Source organism: Columba livia, chromosome 19 (genome assembly GCF_036013475.1).
Source record: "Columba livia isolate bColLiv1 breed racing homer chromosome 19, bColLiv1.pat.W.v2, whole genome shotgun sequence".
Taxonomy (NCBI): Eukaryota; Metazoa; Chordata; class Aves; order Columbiformes; family Columbidae; genus Columba; species Columba livia.
The window spans coordinates 2,695,399-2,715,764 of record NC_088620.1 but is presented as its reverse complement, the minus strand read 5'-3'; the positions used below and the strand labels follow the sequence as shown (position 1 = coordinate 2,715,764).

General features: G+C 48.6%; 3 protein-coding genes across 3 annotated transcripts; 2 read left to right on the top strand and 1 right to left on the bottom strand.

Moving 5' to 3' along the window:
• Positions 1 to 43: 43 nt before the first annotated feature.
• INPP5E (inositol polyphosphate-5-phosphatase E) lies at positions 44 to 9,736 on the top strand. The gene is made up of 11 exons (XM_065035613.1): positions 44 to 240; positions 998 to 2,056; positions 3,193 to 3,316; positions 3,825 to 3,922; positions 4,599 to 4,723; positions 4,863 to 4,982; positions 5,352 to 5,459; positions 5,865 to 6,026; positions 6,596 to 6,711; positions 7,063 to 7,199; positions 8,354 to 9,736. Exons 2-11 carry the CDS (start codon positions 1,209 to 1,211, stop codon positions 8,484 to 8,486), a joined length of 1,971 nt encoding a protein of 656 aa, XP_064891685.1. The 5' UTR covers positions 44 to 240; positions 998 to 1,208; the 3' UTR covers positions 8,487 to 9,736.
• Positions 9,737 to 9,958: 222 nt separating this feature from the next.
• PMPCA (peptidase, mitochondrial processing subunit alpha) lies at positions 9,959 to 15,126 on the bottom strand. The gene is made up of 13 exons (XM_065035631.1): positions 14,972 to 15,126; positions 14,688 to 14,890; positions 14,497 to 14,576; positions 14,157 to 14,239; positions 13,781 to 13,875; positions 13,520 to 13,620; positions 12,851 to 13,114; positions 12,563 to 12,655; positions 12,182 to 12,300; positions 11,611 to 11,701; positions 11,437 to 11,499; positions 11,063 to 11,207; positions 9,959 to 10,803 (listed from the first exon to the last, which is right to left on the bottom strand). Exons 1-13 carry the CDS (start codon positions 15,022 to 15,024, stop codon positions 10,634 to 10,636), a joined length of 1,560 nt encoding a protein of 519 aa, XP_064891703.1. The 5' UTR covers positions 15,025 to 15,126; the 3' UTR covers positions 9,959 to 10,633.
• A 71-nt stretch (positions 15,127 to 15,197) lies between these two features.
• On the top strand, positions 15,198 to 20,348 carry ENTR1 (endosome associated trafficking regulator 1). The gene is made up of 7 exons (XM_065035632.1): positions 15,198 to 15,368; positions 15,448 to 15,681; positions 16,694 to 16,767; positions 17,494 to 17,605; positions 18,200 to 18,262; positions 19,351 to 19,490; positions 19,842 to 20,348. The coding sequence occupies exons 1-7, from the start codon at positions 15,255 to 15,257 to the stop codon at positions 19,933 to 19,935; spliced, it is 831 nt and encodes a 276-aa protein (XP_064891704.1). The 5' UTR covers positions 15,198 to 15,254; the 3' UTR covers positions 19,936 to 20,348.
• The last annotated feature ends 18 nt before the right edge of the window (positions 20,349 to 20,366 follow it).

Sequence of the window (20,366 nt, the reverse complement as noted above, 5' to 3'; positions counted from 1 at the left end):
GGCGCACCGCTGTCCGCGGGGCGGGCCCAGCGGCGCCGCCGTTGCCACGGCCGGGCCGAGGCCGCACAGCGGGGCCGGGGCGGCCGCCGCCGGCTCCAGCCCTGCCGGCTCCAGCCCTGCCTCTGCGAGGCCCCGTGGGGAAGGAGCCGCGTCCCAGCCCGCAGCAGCGGGTGAAAAGCCGCCGAGGCCAAGCGCAGCGGCACCTCCACCGCGGCGGCAGCGGGACCCGCGGGCCCGGAGGTCGGTGGTCGCTCAGCGAGGGGGCGGCCTGTGGGGAGGCTGGTCCGGTCTCTGCTCGGGGGCGGGGGACGGCGGGTGTGAGGGGCGGCAGGGCCGTCCCTCAGGTACAGAAATGGCTATGACAGGGTTTGTGCTCCCAGTACAGAGCTGCAGCGAGCGGCACTGCAGGGGGAAGTTTGGGTTGTGGTAACTGCAGAGTGACAAGGTGCTTCCCCCGTGGGTAGGAGTTTGCCTTGAACCCCAATCCCGCATCCCTAAAACTGCGCCTGGGATATTTTCTCGGTTTCAGCGGCGGTGGCCGGAGGTTGGTGCACAGCGAGAGACGGTGGCGGCGATTTCCCCGCTGTGAGGTGCCGGTAGAGGCTGAGATCACTGGAAATTTCCTGGCCTGAGATCACTGCAGGTTTCCTGGCCCCTGGCACCAGCCTGGGGGGCCGGTTGTGCCGGTGACTCACTGCACAGCAAGCAGAACAAACCACGATTTATGTGCAATTTTGATTTCCTTTCATGCTAACAGTACACATAAGCTTTCCTTAAAGAAGTCAGCACGCAGCCGTGATGCCTGCAGCAGTTAGGAAGTCAATTCACTGCTCTGGTCTTGATAAAAGAAGAAAATAACATTAATATTCTAACAAAGTCATGTTAAGGTTTCAATTGTTCTAGAGGCAGGTCCTGTGAGGAGCTCGATTTCTGATTAATGGGCAGATTTTGCAGCTTAACATTTATTTTTTTCCGTATTTCCCTTGGGAAAATCCAGGTATCCCACCTCTTGGAATTACTGCAGACAATGCATCTCCCTACACATACACCTGCCCTTCGCTCTCAGCTACAGACTGAGTTATCTTCAGTTTCCCTGCCTTTCTGCCTTGGCTGAAGCTCTGTGAATCTATGGAGTAAGTAAGGGAAGGAATCGATGCTGCGAGGAACTCGTCCTGCGGAGCTGTGTCCGTAGCTGGGTACGGGGGAGAATGAGCACTCCAAACGGATTTCCTCAGCACCCCGGGGCATGTGCTACCCCGAGCACGGAGGGTGGAGCAGTACAGGACCTGCATGCTAAAAAAGCTGGCAAAGCAGCCAAGAAGGAGCCCGGTGACAACGGGCTGCTTACCTTTGAAGATCCTCCAACTGTAGGCACCTCTTTAAATGAAACCTTAAAGCTTCTTCCGGCTGAGCTCAAAGCTAATATGAAAATTAAATCATTCACTCCAAGGCCTCCTCGGAAACCCCGGCTGGAACGCGCCGCGTCTCTGGATGAGAAAAGCTGGAGGAGGTGGAGGCGGTTTAGAACGAGTCAGGAAAGTCTGACTGATCCCAACGAGACGAGTTCCTCCAACAGTTCTCTGCAGGAAGCGTCCCTCAGCCCTCCGGTCAGGGGCAGGGCGAGCCCCTGCTGCCCGCAGAACTCCTTGCACAGCTCACAGGATGCCTTGGAAGCCAGTGCTGTGGGGAAGAGCAGAGGAGGCACCTCCGACCTGGGCAAACGAGCCTCCGAGATCTCCAGTGCCTTTGGGGGGCTTCTGCGGGGGAAAGCGTTTGCCGGCGGCAAACCCCGGTTGTCCCAAATAACGCCGGTTCGACCTCTGCCACCCCTGGAGCTGAATGTGGCCTCTCACACCCTGAGGACAGCTAATAGGATTGACTCAGATTGCATGGATTACCGATATTATTCTCAGCACAAGTTTGGGAGGGTGAGCAGCAGTTTGAGCGACACCAGGCTACACGGCAATGGGATGGTCTATGATAATTGCTCCACAGACTCCATGAAATCCACGTTCAGTCTGCTCACTCCCATTCGCTCCAAGGATGTTCGAAGCAGGTACGTCCCCCAGTTTCTTGTGGCAAAGTTTGGGGTGGGTTAGAAGGGAGACAGCTGCCCTGGGAACTTCCAGCCCATCGGTAAAGCACAACGGTGGTTTCGTGTTGTTTAAGCTGCTGTGGAGGCTGGGAACAGTTTGAAGAGGAGAGATTAATACAAATGTTCTATATTTGCTCCTTTCAGCTGGGTATTGTTTTTCATAAATACAAGTTTGATTTGCCGTCAGCATGCTTGTGATATTTAAGTAATGTTTTGGTTTTTTTTTAATTAAGAAACAGTAGCTGTGCCTACTAATAGTTGGGAAAAACTGTTAAAGCTTTACTAACTGGTGTAAATGCCTCAAAATAGGTTGTTACTCGTTTGTCATGAGGGGTTTTCTTTCAGTTCCCTCTGCAAAGCCGCTGGAGTCAGGTGAGCAGCTGGGTGGAGCACTGGGCTGTGCAGCGTTCCCGGGCATCATGCTCTCATCGTTATTTGTAGGGCTTAAGCAAGATTAAAAATGCTTATTCAACTTGCAGTCCTTTGCCAACACCCCTTGCTTTTGGAAGCGGTGTGTTCTTTGGAGGAGCAGATCTGTCCTTTTCAAATATCATATTCTTTCAGACCTCAGACTCAATAAATCATTTAGTTGAAAGCTAATTTGATGAGTTGAACTGAAGGAAGAATGTGGTTTGAATCATTGATTAGGAGCCACTTGGTGCCAGAATGCTGGGAATACTGGACCCATTGTCATGTTTTAATTCAACTGAGCTTCCTCAAGATACTCAAATATCAAACCAGTCTCTTCATTTTGTGTCTGTGGTAAGTACCAGGAGACTGAAGATTTTTGATGGTTTCAGTCTTCTCATCACAGAACCTGTGTGGCATTGGTCTCGCCATCACACTCATGTCCTGGCTTTGAAAAGTCTGGCTTATGACAATAGTTTTGTTTTCCTGCGTATGATCCATGAGCTCTCTATAAGGGCTGGAACTTCATATGGAACTTTAGACAAGCAGAACAATATTTAAAGACTAAATGCTATTTTCTTGAGCTAAAGGTATATCTTGGGTTAACTCCAGGTGCAAGTGTTACAAATGATAATTGCAGCTGTCACGCTGATTCCTTAGCTGCTCTTTTATGGGTCTTGTGTTCGCAGGAGCTATTTGGAAGGCAGCCTTTTGGCAAGCGGTGCCTTACTGGGAGCAGAAGAACTCAGCAGATATTTCCCTGATCGGAATATTGGCATTTTTGTGGCCACCTGGAACATGCAGGGTCAGAAGGTATGTGCACAAAGTCTCCACAAGTCTTTTGGCAGTTACCCCATCTTTACTGCAAGGCTGGTGTGATGGTTTTGTTCTGTTCATACCATGGTCCTTGTCAACCTGAGCTCATTGTTTTTATCAAATTACAAGGCTCTGAGAATTCAAGCCTGATTGTACCGGCTGACTGAGAAGCTACACTTGGACACAAGCAGCCCCTGGGGTGTTCCGTACATAGCCCATGAGCTTGGTAAAAAGTGAGCAAGTTAGAAACATCACGTTACAGGCCCACATGGCTGAGCTGTGGGATCTTGGTTACTGCTGGAGCGGCAGCCGTTGAAATCTGCCCTGGGGAAGGAGAATTTTCAGTGTTATCACTTAACGTATTTTTCAGAGCCTGAATTATTTGCATATGCTGTGGAATTTGTGGCTTAGCCTGAAGTTTTCTAATACTTTTCTAGGAAACCTTTGCATAGCTAATACTGCTATTTTATCTTTTTTCTTTTTAATTTGTTTTTTTTAATAATAGGAACTTCCAGTGAATCTGGACGATTTCTTATTACCCACAGAAGCTGACTATGCCCAGGACATGTATGTCATTGGGGTTCAAGAAGGCTGTCCAGACAGGTAGCAAAAACAATGTAAAGAACCATCATATTTTATTGTTAACTAATTACTTTGTCTTTAATTAGTCTGGAAATAGTCTCCATCGTATTCTTAATATTTTCAATAAACAACCCGTTCAGTAAGACTCTGAAATCCATTGTGTGAGCAGCAGGGGAAATAGGTTTTAGAGGAAAATGTCATAGCAATCTGTAAATGCAGAGCTTGGTCGTGTTGTTAGGAGAGCAGATAGCAAAACTGCGGTCTGATTTCTGTGGGTATCTTACCGTAGATCTGGGCGGCGGTGAGCTCGCTCGGGGCTGGTTGTGAGTGTGAGCAGCAACGTGCTCGTGACAGGACATTGCTGCAGATTTCTAGTCTGTCTGAGACTGAGTGGCCCTGGAAGAGCAGGTTGAAGCCTCATGTCAGACTCTGCTTCTTTAGGGAGTCTCCCAGTGGGATTCTCTTTTCCTCAGATTTGTGAGCTACTTGGTGCTGTAATTCTCTCACCAACATGTAGAACCTGCTGCGTGATATGTGTGGAGTTCCACACCAGACTGACGAGGCAGCGGAGGTTTCGCTTATGCTTGTTTGCTCTTCTTTATCAGAGGGATTGCTCTGTTCTCGCGACGCTGATTTCCTCTCCTGATTATTGTCTCTCGTGCTGTCCTTGTGATCCAGCTGTTGTTCTCTCCTGCAGAAGAGAGTGGGAGATCCGCCTGCAAGAGACGCTGGGTCCCCACTACGTCATGCTCTACTCCGCTGCTCACGGGGTGCTCTACATGTCTGTTTTCATCCGGAGGGACCTCATCTGGTTCTGCTCAGGTGTGTGGTCCAGAAGGAGCTGAAGAGCGGGGAGGTGACAGGACCGCTGCCATTGGGCATCTTGTCCTTCTCTCCTGATTTTCCTGCTCATCGTCTCTAGAGGCTCTTCAGTAAAAGCAGGTTCTTTTTCTCCTTCCAGAAGTGGAGTACGCCACGGTGACAACTCGAATCGTATCTCAGATCAAAACCAAGGGAGCGCTTGGAATCTCCTTCACGTTTTTTGGGACCTCCTTTCTCTTCATCACCTCCCACTTCACATGTGAGACTTTTACAATCTCGTTAGAAGTGTCTTCATTGAGGGAGGAGGGAAAAAACACTGCAGGGGGATAGAGGAGCAGGACAGACTGAAGTCAAAGCGCGGGGTTGCTGAGCTAAGGACAATAAGGGAGGAGAACTTTCCCTTACAAAAGAATTGGGTTTAGAAAAGCAGAAATGAACTCTGCACAATTGTATCTCTTTTTCCACTCTTTCTGTCATTATTTTTCAGTCTGTGTGCTCCCTGGGTCAGAGTGTTACAGTTTACACGTGGGATGTGTCTGATGACATTTGGAAGCTCCTGTTTTAACCAAAAATGGTAATTGAATGGCAGCGATGCATCGGTGGCACTAATGGGATTTCTGTCTTTCAGCTGGGGACAGTAAGGTGAATGAGAGGAAACTGGACTACAATAAAACCATTCAAGCCCTTACACTTCCCAAGAATGTTCCAGACACAAACCCGTATCGATCCAGTTCTAGTAAGAAATAACTTTATTTCAAAACTTAAGAGAAAGAATATTATTTCAGTTTACATATCCACAGGTCAGCGTATTGTTTGCCAAATGTTATCATTGTTTCTTATTACCACACTTTTTGATGGTCACAGGCAGACAACATGTTTAAGTACTATATCTCCTGGTAGTAAAAAGAAGTTTATGCCTGTTCCTTGAACACATCCAGCAGCACTCTCAGTAAGCCATGCATCATGCAGCTCTCACTTCAAAAGAACTGAGTTTCATTTTAATGAGCCTTTAGCTGCATCATATCCTTTAATTTTCCTCAAAAGGAGATTCAGGGAAGAAAAGTTTGGAATTTGGTTTTTTTCCTTCAGAAGTTTTCAGGACGTTTCCCGTTATACTGACACTTCTGGCTTGAATTTGCAGGTGATGTCACAACTCGGTTTGATGACGTGTTCTGGTTTGGTGACTTCAACTTCCGGCTAAATAAGGATCGTGAGACTGTGGATTCCATCTTGAACCAGAACCCAGAAACAGACGTGTCCAAGCTGCTGGCATACGACCAGCTCATCAGTGAAATGAGCAGGGGTGAGCGACAGCTGCTTTTCTCCCAGGCTGCCAGGAGCAGAGATATCTATGCATAGAAATAATTACAGCCAAACCCCTGTTTCCTAGAGATCATCACTGCTTTCTGCTGTTAAGCTCCCTAAAAATGGAAGTCAGCAGTTGTCCAATACAGTGACAGTCTGCACAGGGGACATTTTGCTGTAGCATTTTGCTATATATAGTGTAATCTCTTACTGCTCTGTTTCATCCAGTTCCTCTGAAAACTGGACATCAGGGTCTGGGGCATTTAGATGTGAATAACCTGCATTTGTAAAGCATCATGAGCTTCGATGGAAGGGGAGGTGCATCCAACAAGTGGTTTTTGTTTAAATAGCCACTAATTAAATAGCCACAGGCTGGTTTTTATCCTCGGTATGTAAGAACTTGAGCTTGCTCCTTTTCCAGAGCCCAAGCCCAGGTTTTTATAGTCACGTATGTACGTGGCTGCAGTTCCAAGCCAGCATTAGATAGGCGGTGTTGAATAATGGCAGAAAGTGTGCCACGTTCTTGTGAAGGAGGAATTTGTTGTTCATGCTGTTCTCCCCTTCCAGGGTCTATTTTTAAAGGATTCCAGGAGGCCGACATTCATTTCCGTCCTTCTTACAAGTTTGACATAGGAAAGGACAGCTATGACACCACTTCCAAGCAGCGGACTCCATCCTACACGGTAAGGGATGGTTTTGAGGCAGCACGCTCAGCCTCTTACCCGCCTCCAACAGTTCTCACCTACGTGACAAAGCTCCCTTGTCGCAGCTGGTCTGTGGGAGATACAGTCGTGCTGAGATCTGTTGCATAAGGGCAACAGGACACGTAGAACTGGTTTGGAAGAAAGGATTGTTGAAGCTGTGAGCACACGGAGAGTTTGGTACAGGCTGCTAGTTCTTCATGAACAGGACACTTAATTTCACTCAGTGGAGTGTGGTAAATGAATGGATTTGTCTGTTGTGAACTGGTGCTTCTTTCCAGGGTGGACGTGCAAAGGAGTTAACGCTCAGTGTCCCCTCTCTCTGCCTCCCAGGACCGAGTTGTGTACCGCAGTCGGTACAAAGATGACATCCACGCTGTCAAGTACTCGTCTTGTCCTGTGATCAAAACGTCAGACCATCGGCCTGTGTTTGCCTTGTTTCGTGTCAAAGTGAGGCCTGGCAGAGACAAGTTAGTACCTCGTTACGCTGCTCTGTATGATTGCACTTGGCTCCAGTGGCTCCTGCTGGGGGTTTGTCCTCCCAGGAGAGTCCCTGACACACAGTTAATCCCATGTAGATCCCTGCAGCCTGTTTGGTTTTTACCCAATATGTGCTCTCAGTGCAGTAAGAGCGCTTAAACCTTGCGCTGACATCTGAAATCCCTGCTGCTGGGTCCCTTAATCCTCCTGAGGGAGATAAACGGCGTCCACTGCAGTGGACTGTAAATCTGTGTTTTATCTGAGATACAGCCCTATCAGCGCAGGTTTTCCTTCTTCTGTTCCTCTTTCCCTTTTGGGATCATTGCTGGTTTTCCTCCCCAGTGGCAGCTGCATTTCAACATCGCTGTACGTCTGTGGAGTATTTTGAGATCCTCCATGTTTTTAATGTCCCATTGTGGGCTGTTGTGCCAGTAGAACTCCTTAGAAAATTTGGTTAAGTCACTGAAATGTATCACAGTATCACAGTATGTTTGAGATTGGAAGGGACCTCAAAAGATCATCTAGTCCAATCCCCCATGTAGTGAAGTCTCTTTTCTGTGAGTAGCAGTGTCAGGGATTTCAAGACCCAAGTATTTAGAAAACAGTGATTTCTCAAAGCACTTGATCAGCAGTGCAATTAGAATTGTATTTTGTTTGTTTGTTTATGGGTATTAAATACCCATTAAATAGAAGTATTGCAGAGTCTGGGAGGCTGAGCTGCTAGAGTTTCCTTCTGGCCTCGAGAACAGACCACAGTAAGAGTTGTTGTGCATGAACCCTACTAGAAAATACTCCAAGTTAACAGTATGCTACTTTAGCTTTACAACTTTTATATTTTTTTTAGTTTAGGGTCATAAAGAATGTCCTCCATGTATGTCCCTTACAAGTGCAGACATGATTGTGCTTAAACTGAAAGTACATTTGCCTTTTACAACCATTTTCTTCATTTAAAGGTATTGTGAAAACCCTTAGTTTGTTGCTGTGGAAGGACTTTGTTTAATCTGTTTTCTCCCACAGCAGTAGCTGAATGCCTTAAGGAAGTAAAAATCAGGTTTCTGGCCTTTGTTGTATGAACGAGTTGGGAAATGCTGGGCAAACAGAAGAGTGTTGTGCTCTGATCTAATTGCTTGTGTTTGTGTTGTAGCATTCCCCTTGCTGCGGGGCAGTTTGACAGAGATCTCTATTTAATCGGAATAAAGAGGCGGATTACAAGGGAACTTCAGAAACGGCAAGAGCAAAAGGACCAAAGATCCAGCAGCATATGTAGCATTTCCTGAGCTGAGAACTCTGCAGTGCTTGTGTTAGAGGTGCCCAGAAAGAGGATTTCAGGCTCAACAAACTCTGCAGGGAATCGTGTGCTTAAGCACCTCTGGCAGTTGCTGTGGCTTGTGAAGAATGTCTTAAACCTCACCCTGGATTCATTTGCATGAGGTAATCCATGTAGCTCAAGTACTTTTGCTGGAGAAAATGGAGTCAGTTATTTAGGACATCCATCCCAACAGATGTGACCGATTTATTTTTAACCGTACTGTCTTTGGAAGCGACCAGATGCAGTCTCTTGGTTCTAAGATGACTCCACACAGAGGGCACAGCTTCTGGAACTGGCGTGACTGGGCCAGGGGACCTAAGAAAAGCCTGCGGAAAGGTGGAAACACTCATTTGCCTGTTCGGGTTGACTGCTTAGCTTACATACATTGTGAGGTTGGATTTTTTTCTCCTTATCTGTAGTTAAGTGTACGGTTATTCTGTAAAATGCATAACAGGGACCAGTTAGGGGACTTGGGGCAGTTTTGTGTAAGGATGGTGCTCCTGTGTTGGGCTTTTTTGGTCCTCAACAGCAAGACCTGTGTGAATGTACTACTAATGTACTACTGTACATTTGATGTGTAGAAACATTGCCTTTCAATAATTATTCTATAGGCCTTCTGTTACTGAGGGGGTAAATCTCAATCGCTCGCACCATGTATATGGCTGTTGAAACAATCCCTTCCTTGACTCACTTGCCCTCCCCGGGGGGGATAAACACTTGTTGTCCTTGAGGACTCTCAAGGTGAAAATAACGGTCTGAGTACAGCTACTGTGTGATGCTTCAGCAAAGTGATGGAGAGGTCTAGTGAGTAAACGAGGGCAGCGTGCAGAGAAGCTGCACAAGTCAGATCAGCGCAGTTCCATTATCTCTGATGACAGTTAATTCCTTTTGGTTTTTTATTTTTCCAATTCAGTGAACTGTGAATAAGTTGCTGTTTTTGAAGTAGTGTTGTCTTAAGGCTAAATGTGCTACATGGGCCAGTGTGGCACTGGTGAAGTGCAAGTCCAGCTAATTAATGCTTTATGGGCACAGATCAGGTGGATCATTCATCACCTCAGTACATAAAACACCGTGCAAATTTGGAGGAAGCGCTGCTAACTATGCAACCTGTCCGAGACAGAGCTTCTGTTCTGCGGTACGAACATTTAAGGCACTGACCTGTCTGTAGCCATCAGGTATTTCCTTTCTTTTTAAAGGAATAAAAACATATTAATGCAATACCTTAAATGAGAACGAGCTCTTGTTGCAGGGTTGTCAGAACTGGAGTTCCTTGACTGTGTGACGCTTGCTCATGGTTTGGGGGACCTGAGATGTTTGTCTCCAGCTGGCAAAGCTGGACAGATTCCTTTGGGATCATTTGCATTGAACAAACTAAGCACGTTTCACCTGCCAATTCAAGACACCCAGCCACTAGCTGCTGAATTTCAGAACTCTTACTACTTGTTCCAGTCACTTAGAGGTCTCGTTTATTTTCTTACAAACATACACAACTGGATAGGAGATCCATACTGTGGGTTCCAGAAGAAGCAATGTAACAGGTTGACTTCCAGTTGCATGAGGGGAGGTTTGGGGATAAAGCCGGTAACAGCTGCCTCACAGCGTTCTGCTCCCAGTCTGATCACTCCGTACAATACACATCTAGCCAGTGAGGTGCTGCAATGCAACTGTCTGCATTTGTAAGCCTGTATGTTAGGGGGTTATAGAAATCAAACATTTTATTCCTCTCTTTTGGGTCTCCATTTCTTCAGCGTGTCAGACGCATGGTACTTAGTTTGATGTCTCTTTGTGTAATGCAGGGTCAGTCACTTTCAAGATCACGAGCTTTCTAAATGTTGTAGTTTTGTTGATCGTGACAACTTGGAGAAAGCAGGTACAAATTCAAGGTGCAGCAGCAGCAACTCCTTTAATAATATCCCATTTGTGTATCAACTCTGGAGTAAAAGAGCTTTTATTCTTTAGCATGGTTTACTTGCAAGTGAAAAACCTGAAGAACAGGATCGCGTTCATTCTAGAGGCAGTGTCCGTGGAGCATTATGCATAGTATCTCTGTAGATGAACTCGCCAGAAACTTAAGTTACATCATGGGTCTACTTTCCTTAAAAAAGAAGCGAGTCTTTATCGGAAGAGCCGGTACTTCCGAGGGAGCCGCCCGTCCTTACTGGAAAGTGCCGCCTGGATGTGTTCGTAAGTGGGCAAATCCGTCAAGTCACCCAGTGCAGCCACAGCTGGTTTCTTATGAAGCATCTTTGTGACCACTCTCTTGATATCAGCAGATTTCACCTGACCTGCGGGAAAAAAAATAAGCCAGAGTTGCGACAACTACATTCTAAATAGCGCAAAGCATCTTTATGATGACGCTGAGTCAGAGCCCGTGCTCAGAAAACCAAACTCTAGACCTTCTCCACCATGCTGGTTTATTCCTTCTTTCTGACAAAAATAAGCTTGCAAGCAATTGAGATGAGTTTGGAGTGTTCTAAGCTGCTCCCCCTACCCGCAATTGTACCTACGGTTCAGTCAAGGCCAGGAAAAGCATCGTCTACTCACTGATGAGGGCACAGAGCTCGTGAGGCAGCTTCCTTGTGTTTGTTGCCAACACTTGCCTTCCCACATCTTCAAAGATAACTGGCCGAGACTCAAGGTTCATCATGAGCATGGACTTCAGCTGCGTCTTCGCTCGCTCAAGCTCGACCTGTAAATGAGCAGTAAATACAAAGAGATGTTCAAAAAGAGCCTGGCTGCTGCTCTCTAATACAAGAGACCACAAGAGTTCTGGAAGCACCTTCCTCTTTGTGAATGTGCGGCTAAAATTACTGTATTCTTTTACAGAAATACTTCACATACTTATCTACAAAGTTTCATTCTAGCCAGGCCAGTGCAATGCGATATTTCAGCTCAAAGACCAAAGCTAAGCTGCTCACCTCCCCTACGGCTCCTGCCATTAGAATGAATTCTCTTGTGATGATTTCCACCATCTCTCGAACCTAGGAAAAACAGATGATTGGAAGGAGATCAGAGCAATGCTTATTCCGTCTGCTAAGAAGTGATGTGATTGCTTTTGAAGAACACCCGTCTTTGAATACAGGACTATTTACCTGTTTTGGGTCTGCACTGGCGTGTATACACAGAAGACCTGTATCCTCGTAACTGTGGTGGTAAGAGGTCGCGTTATACATCCAGTGGTGCCTGCGAGTATACAAACAGTATTTAAAAATTTCAAAAACATAATTTAAATGTAAAAATTTAACAAGCACGGACCATGAGTCCCCTCCTAGTGCATTTTCAGGATTTTCAGCGTTACCAATGAGAATCGTTAATCCTTTGTCTCTGACAATTTCTGCATGTGCCATGTACTCCCTTCCCTTCACTTGCATCCTCAAGACCAACCCCAGAGCAAGACAGAGCAGAGTTACTGGTACTTAGAGCCAATTAATATTGTTAATATCCCCTGATTAAAGGATGGATTGGTCTAGTAGAGGAAGACAGGATTCCTGGTCACTTCTGCCCTTCAATTTCACACTCTCAAAAAATAAATCAGTCCCACAGGTTTCAAGCAGAACAGGCAGATGTGAAACCTGGGGGTGCTGGTTTTCAGAAGATGAAGCCTTCCACGTGAACCTGCTAACGACTGTTTCTGCTGTCCCTTAAACAGAAAGGCAAACAAACCTGTTGAGCACATTGAGATACAGCCGGGTGAACATGCCCTTGCCAGGCCCTCCGGCTGAAAAAGAGCCACCGCCTCCCATCATCATGTTCAGGACGGCAAAGGGAATGAAATCTTCTTCCTGAATCACAACAAGAAATTCAGCCAGCTAACAGCAGAGCTTTCGAGGGGCTGGGATGAGTAAAGAGGGAGAAAATGAGTCGGGAAGAAACAAGACATGAGAAGAGCAGGAAGTTCAGTGCCTTCACCAAACAGTGAAAAAGCTGCTTGGCTGTATGTTCAGCACCAGCAGCAGAAGTGGCGACATTTATAGCGTCAGACGGTATTCTGGGATTCTTCGAGTACAGGGCACTCAAACCAAAGGATTTTAGGTTAATACTTACTAAAAATGAGCAGCTTTCTAAGCCAATCATGATGTGGGTGAGCTCTGGGATGGGAGTAGGGCCCAGACTCACATCTGACATATCTTTTTCAACCTGTGGGAAGGGCGGACAAATTATTAGGACTGATTTTTACCTCTGTTGTATCCAGCCTCATATATTCCCAATAGAAGTAACGGCTGTCACGGCCAGTTTTGGCTCATACTCAAGAACAGCGTGTGATTTTAGAAGAACAAAGCCTACGGAGAAATCAGCTCAAGTCCAAATCTGCCACCTCCACCTCCCTCTTACCTTGACGATGCCTCCCGTGTACTGAGCCACCGATCTGTCCACGTCCTCGCTCTGCCCGCTGCCCCACGCGGGCTCCACGCCCAGCAGGTGTTTCCTCGCACACTCCACCAGCTGCTCGTGCTCGATCCCCACGCCGGCGAGCACCATCCTGTCCGGCGTGTAGTAGTTGCGCAGGTACGAGTGCAGGACTTCCCGATCGATTTTGTCCGTATTTTCCACTGGGCAGAACCTGTTCAGTCCAACCGTGTTGTCTCTGTAGGCTGCCTAAAAGGAAACAGATGCATTAAAGCAACAAATATTACTTCACCCCCCCTCCATCTAAACCTTTTCTTTCTGTTCTAGAATTATGCCTGCCTGTTTGAGACACGTAAGAGAGGAAAGGCCGAGCGTTATTTCACTAACGTCGGCATAACTCAACAACATGTTGTCACCCGTGTCAACAAAGAGAAGTTATAGATAGTTTTGGTTTAGGTTAAAATGTTGTGTAGGATTTTGAAGTGGAGTGACAGCAAATTCTCCCTCTCACCGCTGAAATCTAAGTGAATAACAGAAAAACTGGTTTTCAGAATAGTCTAAAATAAACCCTGAAGTTCAGGAAAAGCCAAGGAAGAGAATGCAGTGCGTCTCGTACAGGGCACTGCACACAACGTAGACTGTTCGGTGTTTTACCGCGTGGATCATCTCCGTGAGGAGCGGCTCGGGGTCAGGTCTCATATTCAAGTCTTCAAGCTCAAATCGTATCGCCATTCGCGTCATCTCAATCTCCTCATCTAGAATAAGAGACAAAGCCAGAGGTAACAACCACCACGCAAAATACCCGATTGCTACAAAATAACTTCTTGATGAGCACGACCTAATGAAGAATTCTGAAATCTAGCAAGCCATGCGTGGGGAGGCTTTTTTTGGGACAGAGACTTGTGTTTCCCAGACCTGAGAACCTGGGCTGCAGCGCAACATCAGCCAGCAAGTTGACCACTGTGTCCAGGCCTTTGGCGTCAGCAGAAACCGCGTACATGATGGTGTCCCTGCAACGCAGACAGAAATCACGTCTATGAGCGTTCGATGAACGTGCATCACGAATTCACAGGTAAAGCTGCTTGACCGCAATCACTAAATACTTTCAAAAGGAAACAGAAGTTTTATAACCCTTTCAGTTCATTTCTGTAGCTTCTCAGCAGTCGCCACAAATGGGTTTCTGCTGGTTAGAAGGAAAAAGTGGCTTTGACTGTCACACACCTCAAAAAGCAGCTCAAGCTCCTGTCAGTGTCAGAAGCACTCAGGTAACAGAGCACAGAGGGCGTCATACCTCGATGCCTGGCAGTCACAAATGCCCCCGTGCTTCTCTAACGTGAGGAGAATCTCGTCTTTGCTGCCAAACTGAGCTGTGGACTGAGAAGGAAAATACCAGTGTTAGCAATCAATAAAACCATAACTGTTTATAACCCTCCAGCGTAGCCCAGAACAAGGATCTTCTACAATCTTTAAGCCAAATGGTTTGCTAAACACTCCTTATCGCTGCAGGTGAAAGCAGCGCTTTCAAAATACAATTATGATCGCAATAATTAATCAGGAATGCCATCCGCGTCTATTTAAGCAGCTCAGCCCCCGGTGAGGAGCAGCCCTGCCCTACGGTGCACGGTACTCACGGAGAACGCCAGCTTTTCCAAGAAGTGCGAGATGCCGCTGAGGTATTTCGCTTCGTGTCTTGATCCCGAATTTATAAGAACTGGCGTGAAAAGGAGGAGAGCTCAGTGTCAGTCCCGCCCCCCGGGTGTCACCACCGCGTCCCCAGCTCTGGCGCCCCCGGCCCTCCCCGCTACCGGGCTCCGGTACTCACGGCCCACGGTGCAGAACTGCCCGAATTTCTTCTGCGAGGCGACGCGCAGCCCGTTCTCCAGCACCGTCACCCGCGTCTCGAACTGCTCCCGGCCCTCGGCCGCCGCGAACACCGCCTTGGGCACGCCGGGCAGCGGGCAGCTCAGCGACACGCTGGGGTAGGCGCCGCCGCCGCTGTAGCTCCGACCGGCCGCCAGCCCGCACCTACGGGAGCCGCCGTCAGCACCTCCCCCGCGGCCGGGACCGGAGCCGCGTCCCTCCCCGTGCCCCCCGTTCCCCGCTCACCGCCGGGCCGGGCCCCAGGCGCCGCGCCGCAGCCACGCCATGGCGGCCGCCATCCTGCCGTCACCGGGAGCGTCGGCGCGGGGTCACGCGTGGGCGGGGCGGGCGGCACTGCGCAGCGGCGGGGACCCGGGATTGGTGGGCGGGGAAAGGGGCGGGACTCAGAGAAGGACGTGATTGGGTGAGGATGTGGCGGTCGCTCGCTAATTGGTCCGTTCTGAGGGAAGGCGGAGCCCACTGAGGCGAGGCCCCGGTCCCCGCCCGGTTCGCGGAGGAGCGGGCTGCCATGGCGGCGGGCGGGCTGCCGCTGCCGGGCCCGGTCGAGCCGAACCCCTTCTCCTTCCGCGAGTTCGTCCGCAGCAAGGCCCGCGGCGGCGAGGAGCCGGGCGGCACCTGCCAGGTAGGGCCCGGGCGGTGGCGCGGCTGGACCCCCCTGCGGCGCCCGCCCGCGCCCCCTCAGCTCTGCTCTCCCCTCGCAGGCGGAGCTGCCCGGCCCGACCCCCGGCCCCCTCTCGTTCCTGGAGCCGCCCGGAGAGGCGGAGGACGAGGATGATGAGGAGGAGTGGAGCGGGAGCTACCGGCCCTCGGCCGTGGAACGGGCCCACGCGTGCCCCGCCGGCTCCTTCCCCTGCGAGGGCCCGGGCGCGGCCTGTCCCCGCGGAGCCGCCCCGGGGCCGGGCGGTCAGTCCCTGTTCCAGCCCAGCTACGAGCAGGTGAGAACCTCGGCCGGGTTCCCGCCGCCCTGCTCGGGGGGGAACGCAGAACCGGGTCAGCTCTGAGCATCAGGTTGTAGAAAACCTGATAGAACAGGCACAGGCAGGATCTCTCAGCAATCCGTATTTTAATAACGGTTTTGCAAGACTGGCACGTGGAATAGGGCAAAAGGCCCCCGCTTATATCCCCCCCAAATCCTGGCTGCAAATTCCCTGCCCTGTTCCCCTGGGTTGGTGCTTCAGGGTTTACAGATCACCCGACCCTGCCTCAGTTTATCTGTCTCATTCATCTAATTCTAACACCCCCCTCCCCTTATCGATTTATTTAAAATATGGATTCCTGGCTCTTCGGTTACCCTTTCCCCAACTTTTTAAATACAGTAATCAGTTTGCATTCCGGGATTAGTTCGAAGAGACTTTGTTTGACGTTAAGGATTCATAGTCTGATGTCTCTCAGCCCTTTCCCCCTGCTGGGGTCAGGCGCCAGGTCCCCAGTTTTGTAAAAACAACGTTTTTTTCGTTAAATGTTCCTTACAAGGAACTCTTTCAACACAGAAACCCTGTGTTAGTAAATCGTACTGTCAGCACGGGCTGTGCGGTACCCGGCAGCTTGTTAGAGCAGCTCAAAGAGGAGAAATAGACCTGAAAAACTGCTCCACAGCGTGAGTCTGATCCAGTCCCTTGTCCTGCTGCTTTGGGCATGGCCTGGGTGACTTCCTCATGTTTTTCACCCTGAGGTTGTGTTAATTTAGAAATAACAGCATCTGGCTAGTCACATCTGCACTGGTTGATTGGTGACACATTTCTGCGCCCCACAGGGTTAGTGATGTTAAATGGTTTTGAGATGGGAAAACCAGGTGTGAAAGTAACCTCGAATGTAGCAGAAAGTGCAAGATTTTCCATTCCAGCACTACAGTTAAAGCTGAATATTTCTTATTGCTATTGGTCTTTGACTGTTAGTAGTGGTGTGAAACTACGCCCTCATTTCTAATGGAAGATTTTATTTTTTCAGCTAAAAGAAGAGAATGCCAGTTTGAGAAGCAAGATCAATAAGCTTCAGATGTTCTCTGAAACTCAAGCCGACAAGTGCGTAAGCCACAGTATGGGGGAAAGTAACCACATAAGCAAGGAGTTGTCTTAGAAGAGGTGCTCACTGGAAACAGTCAACGTCTTTAAAGAAGAAAAACGTAGTTGAAATCTATGCTATTTATTAAAAAGCTTTAACAAACCTGGTTTGCTTGTTGAAAAAGGCTTGGAAAGTAAGTAGCAAGCTGACATCTGATAAGTGTGTTTGTGTGGCTTATGCTTTGTGCAGCTTAGGTGGTTAGTGAAAATGAGGGTATGGCCTGACGTGGCATTTCATAAAGCTTCAGGTTAACAAAATACTGAGTCTTAATGTCTTTCCTTGGAAGCAGGAAAAGCACTTTTGTTTTTGCTGGTGAGCAACTTGATATTGAGACACTTGAATTTCCTGAGGTTAAACAACCCGGTGACTGATGTAGGGTGGGTGAATCCCCTGCGCGGGGCTGCTCCTCTGGTGAGCCGGCACTTCATGGTGGTGGGGTAACATTTGTTTCAGAATTACCACGTTGTGAACACCTCTGTTTTCTGTATGGCCTTTCTGCATATAGTTCCCTTTAAAGCTAATGTGTGTTGAACAAAGAAATCCTCAGAGCCACAGCATAGTTCTGTGGGAAGACTTTTATTTTTCTTATAACATCAAAGAACAAACTTCTTGATCCTTCCCTAGAATTTTCTTCCTAAAGTGTTCAATGTTACAAGTGCTCACTGTACATTGTCTCTTTTTTTAAGGATGAGGAAGCTTGAAAAAAAACTGGAGGAAAACAAAATTAAAGAAGAAAAAGAAGCGCGGGATTTAGAAGCAATGGTGCAGCATGTGGAGCAAAACCTCCAGCTGATGACTGTGAGTGGTGGTGTTTGCCACAGGGGCAGAAGTTTGTTCATGGTTGGAACTGTGGGGTTCTCTTCCTTCCTCCCCCAGGAGAGTGGGCGAAGCTGAGGCAATTGCTTCACCTTAGTGAGCACTAAACGGCTCTGAATTGCTCTGGAATCTTCACTTATAACAAGACTGCATCCCAGTCTAGAGCTCCTTTCATCACCTGCAATAAGGGAGCTCTGTGCAGAAATACCATTTTTAGATTCATCAAGACTTTCAATTGCTTTTTTGCAGCCTTCTGAAAACACCTCTTACATGACCTAAGAGCTGTTTTTCCTGTTTCCTTATTTATGTTGAGTACCTTTTCCTCTTGTCCACAATAAAAGAGAAATAATAGCTGGGGGTGGTGAGCTGCACTTGAGATAGGTGAAAGGAAAAATGGGGAGGAAACAGCTCATCAGATGTGACTGGGTGCACTGTGCCCATCTTGTAAAGCATTTGGAGCAAGACGTGCTGTAACACAAACCACATCGCTTCAGGTTACCTGCTGGGATCGTCGCTCAAACTGCCTGCTGTGTCTTAAGCACTGATACGGTGTAAATAATCTTTATTCTGTTTCAGAAACGGGCTGTTAAAGCAGAAAACAACGCTACAAAACTGAAACAGGAAAACGCACTACTTCAGGTAGGAAGCAGGATTCTTAAGGCCTTGCTTGAATGTACCGAGGCTGAAAACATTTTGAAATTGAGCCTGTGAAAAGGATATTGAACATTATCACAGTATCACAGTATGTTTGGGATTGGAAGGGACCTGGAAAGCTCATCCAGTGCAATCCCCCCATGGAGCAGGAACACCCAGATGAGGTTACACAGGAAGGTGTCCAGGTGGGTTGGAATGTCTGCACAGAAGGAGACTCCACAACCCCCCTGGGCAGCCTGGGCCAGTGTCTGTCACCCTCACTGAGAAGAAGTTTCTTCTCAAATTTAAGCGGAACCTCTTGTGTTCCAGCTTGATCCCATCACCCCTTGTCCTGTCATTGTTTGCCACCGAGAAGAGCCTGGCTCCATCCTCATGGCACTCACCCTTTATATATTTATAAACATTAATGAGGTCCCCCCTTAGTCTCCTCTTCTCCAAACTAAAGAGCCCCAGCTCCCTCAGCCTTTCCTCACACGGGAGATGCTCCACTCCCTTCAGCATCTTTGTTGCCCTGTGCTGGACTCTCTCCAGCAGTTCCCTGTCCTGCTGGAACTGAGGGGCCACAGCTGGACACAATATTCCAGGTGTGGTCTCCCCAGGGCAGAGCAGAGGGGCAGGAGAACCTCTCTGACCTACTGACCACCCCCTTCTAACCCACCCCAGGTACCATTGGCTTCCTGGCCACAAGGGCCCAGTGCTGGCTCATGGTCACCCTGCTGTTCCCAGGACCCCCAGGTCCCTTTCCTCTACACTGCTCTCTAATATGTAATTTCCCAACCTATACTGGAACCTATGCCTCACTTCTCCTAGCAAATGCTGCAGAAAGTGTTCTAGACCAGCCCACTTCAGCTCTACACAGGCTGTTAACCTCTCCTCTGGGATGTGCGGTACTTCACTTATCATTTGGGTGAAGTTTCATTCTCTCTAGGCAGCCTGGTTATGGGGCGTCTTTGTTTTTTGCTCCACCTAATAAGTTGCTATACGAGTGCGTTCATTAGTTGCTTTAGTTGTAAAGGACCCACCGGAGTTTTGGGCTTATTTTCACATGATATTTTTGTCTGTGTGGTCTGCAGGTTCAACTGAAGAATTACAAGACGGAGAACGAAGCGCTGCGGTCGGGCCAGTCGGCGAGCCTGGCCGTGGTGAAGCAGAACGCAGAGCTCGCCCTCCAGAACCTGCTCACGGTCATCACCAACTCCCGCTCCTCCATCAGGTGAGTGGCTTTAACCTCGCCTAACGCCGGCCCAGATCCTCGTCTAAATAGTGAGACCGCGACTAAATGTCCCCAGGGGTTTTTTTTTTAGGATTGAAACTCAGGCTTTTGTGTTCTGTGTGCCAGATCAGCTAGTCCGCGTTCTTATCTGGCGTGTATTTTCCTCCAAGTTTATATAATAAAAATAACTAGAACGTGTAAGTCTTATTTCCTTATACATCTAAGAAGTGAAGTCTTCAGTCCAGATAAACTGCTTCTGAAAAAATCCCCTTGTGTGGGTGAACAGCCCCAAAACGCTGCCCGGTGCTCCATCCCCACCCCGGTCTGACGCTGCGTCTCTCCCCGTTACAGGCAGCTGGTCTCCGGAGCAGAATCGCTGCAGCTTGTTGCCGATCTCCTTAAATCAATAGACAGAATTTCTGAAGTGTCGGAACACGGACAGTGACTCAAACACAACGGACTCAAACGGAGAACTTGGCTTTCGTGCAGAAATCATGTTAAAAAAGTTAATTTCTGACATTCCACCTCGTGACAAGGTGCGAAGCTCTTGGCGCTGCTGCAGAAATGGCTGTTCTGGATCGTGAGAACCGAATGGACCAGAGTACGTCCTTGTCCTGCGAGGCTGGGACCACGGCCACCCCCTCACACCCCACATTCCCGCGGGCACCCCGGATTTTGGCTGAGACCCCCCCAAGTGCCCCAGGTTTTGGCTGTGATGCCCATTTGCCTTTCCGTCCCCATTATTCGCCTGCCACGGAGGGAAAATGGCTTGTGGGGGTTCGCGCAACGCGGCGAGGCCCCGGGCGCTGTGTAACGGGCTTGGTGCCGCTATTAAAGGCCGCGGAGGCGGCGGCGGAGCCGGTTGTGCCATCGCTG

What these genes read in the sequence shown, in the direction of transcription:
- INPP5E (XM_065035613.1), top strand. Translation starts at nt 1,209, where the DNA reads ATGAGCACTCCAAACGGATTTCCTCAGCACCCCGGGGCATGTGCTACC. An exon ending in CCCGTATCGATCCAGTTCTA is followed by an intron (nt 5,460 to 5,864) that starts GTAAGAAATAAC and finishes TTGAATTTGCAG; the next exon opens with GTGATGTCACAACTCGGTTT. An exon ending in GTGAGGCCTGGCAGAGACAA is followed by an intron (nt 7,200 to 8,353) that starts GTTAGTACCTCG and finishes TTTGTGTTGTAG; the next exon opens with CATTCCCCTTGCTGCGGGGC.
- PMPCA (XM_065035631.1), bottom strand. Translation starts at nt 15,024, where the DNA reads ATGGCGGCCGCCATGGCGTGGCTGCGGCGCGGCGCCTGGGGCCCGGCC. An exon ending in GCCTGGGGCCCGGCCCGGCG is followed by an intron (nt 14,891 to 14,971) that starts GTGAGCGGGGAA and finishes CGGCTCCCGTAG; the next exon opens with GTGCGGGCTGGCGGCCGGTC. An exon ending in ACACGGGAGGCATCGTCAAG is followed by an intron (nt 12,656 to 12,850) that starts GTAAGAGGGAGG and finishes CCCTTCCCACAG; the next exon opens with GTTGAAAAAGATATGTCAGA.
- ENTR1 (XM_065035632.1), top strand. Translation starts at nt 15,255, where the DNA reads ATGGCGGCGGGCGGGCTGCCGCTGCCGGGCCCGGTCGAGCCGAACCCC. An exon ending in TCCAGCCCAGCTACGAGCAG is followed by an intron (nt 15,682 to 16,693) that starts GTGAGAACCTCG and finishes TTATTTTTTCAG; the next exon opens with CTAAAAGAAGAGAATGCCAG. An exon ending in TCTGAAACTCAAGCCGACAA is followed by an intron (nt 16,768 to 17,493) that starts GTGCGTAAGCCA and finishes TCTTTTTTTAAG; the next exon opens with GATGAGGAAGCTTGAAAAAA.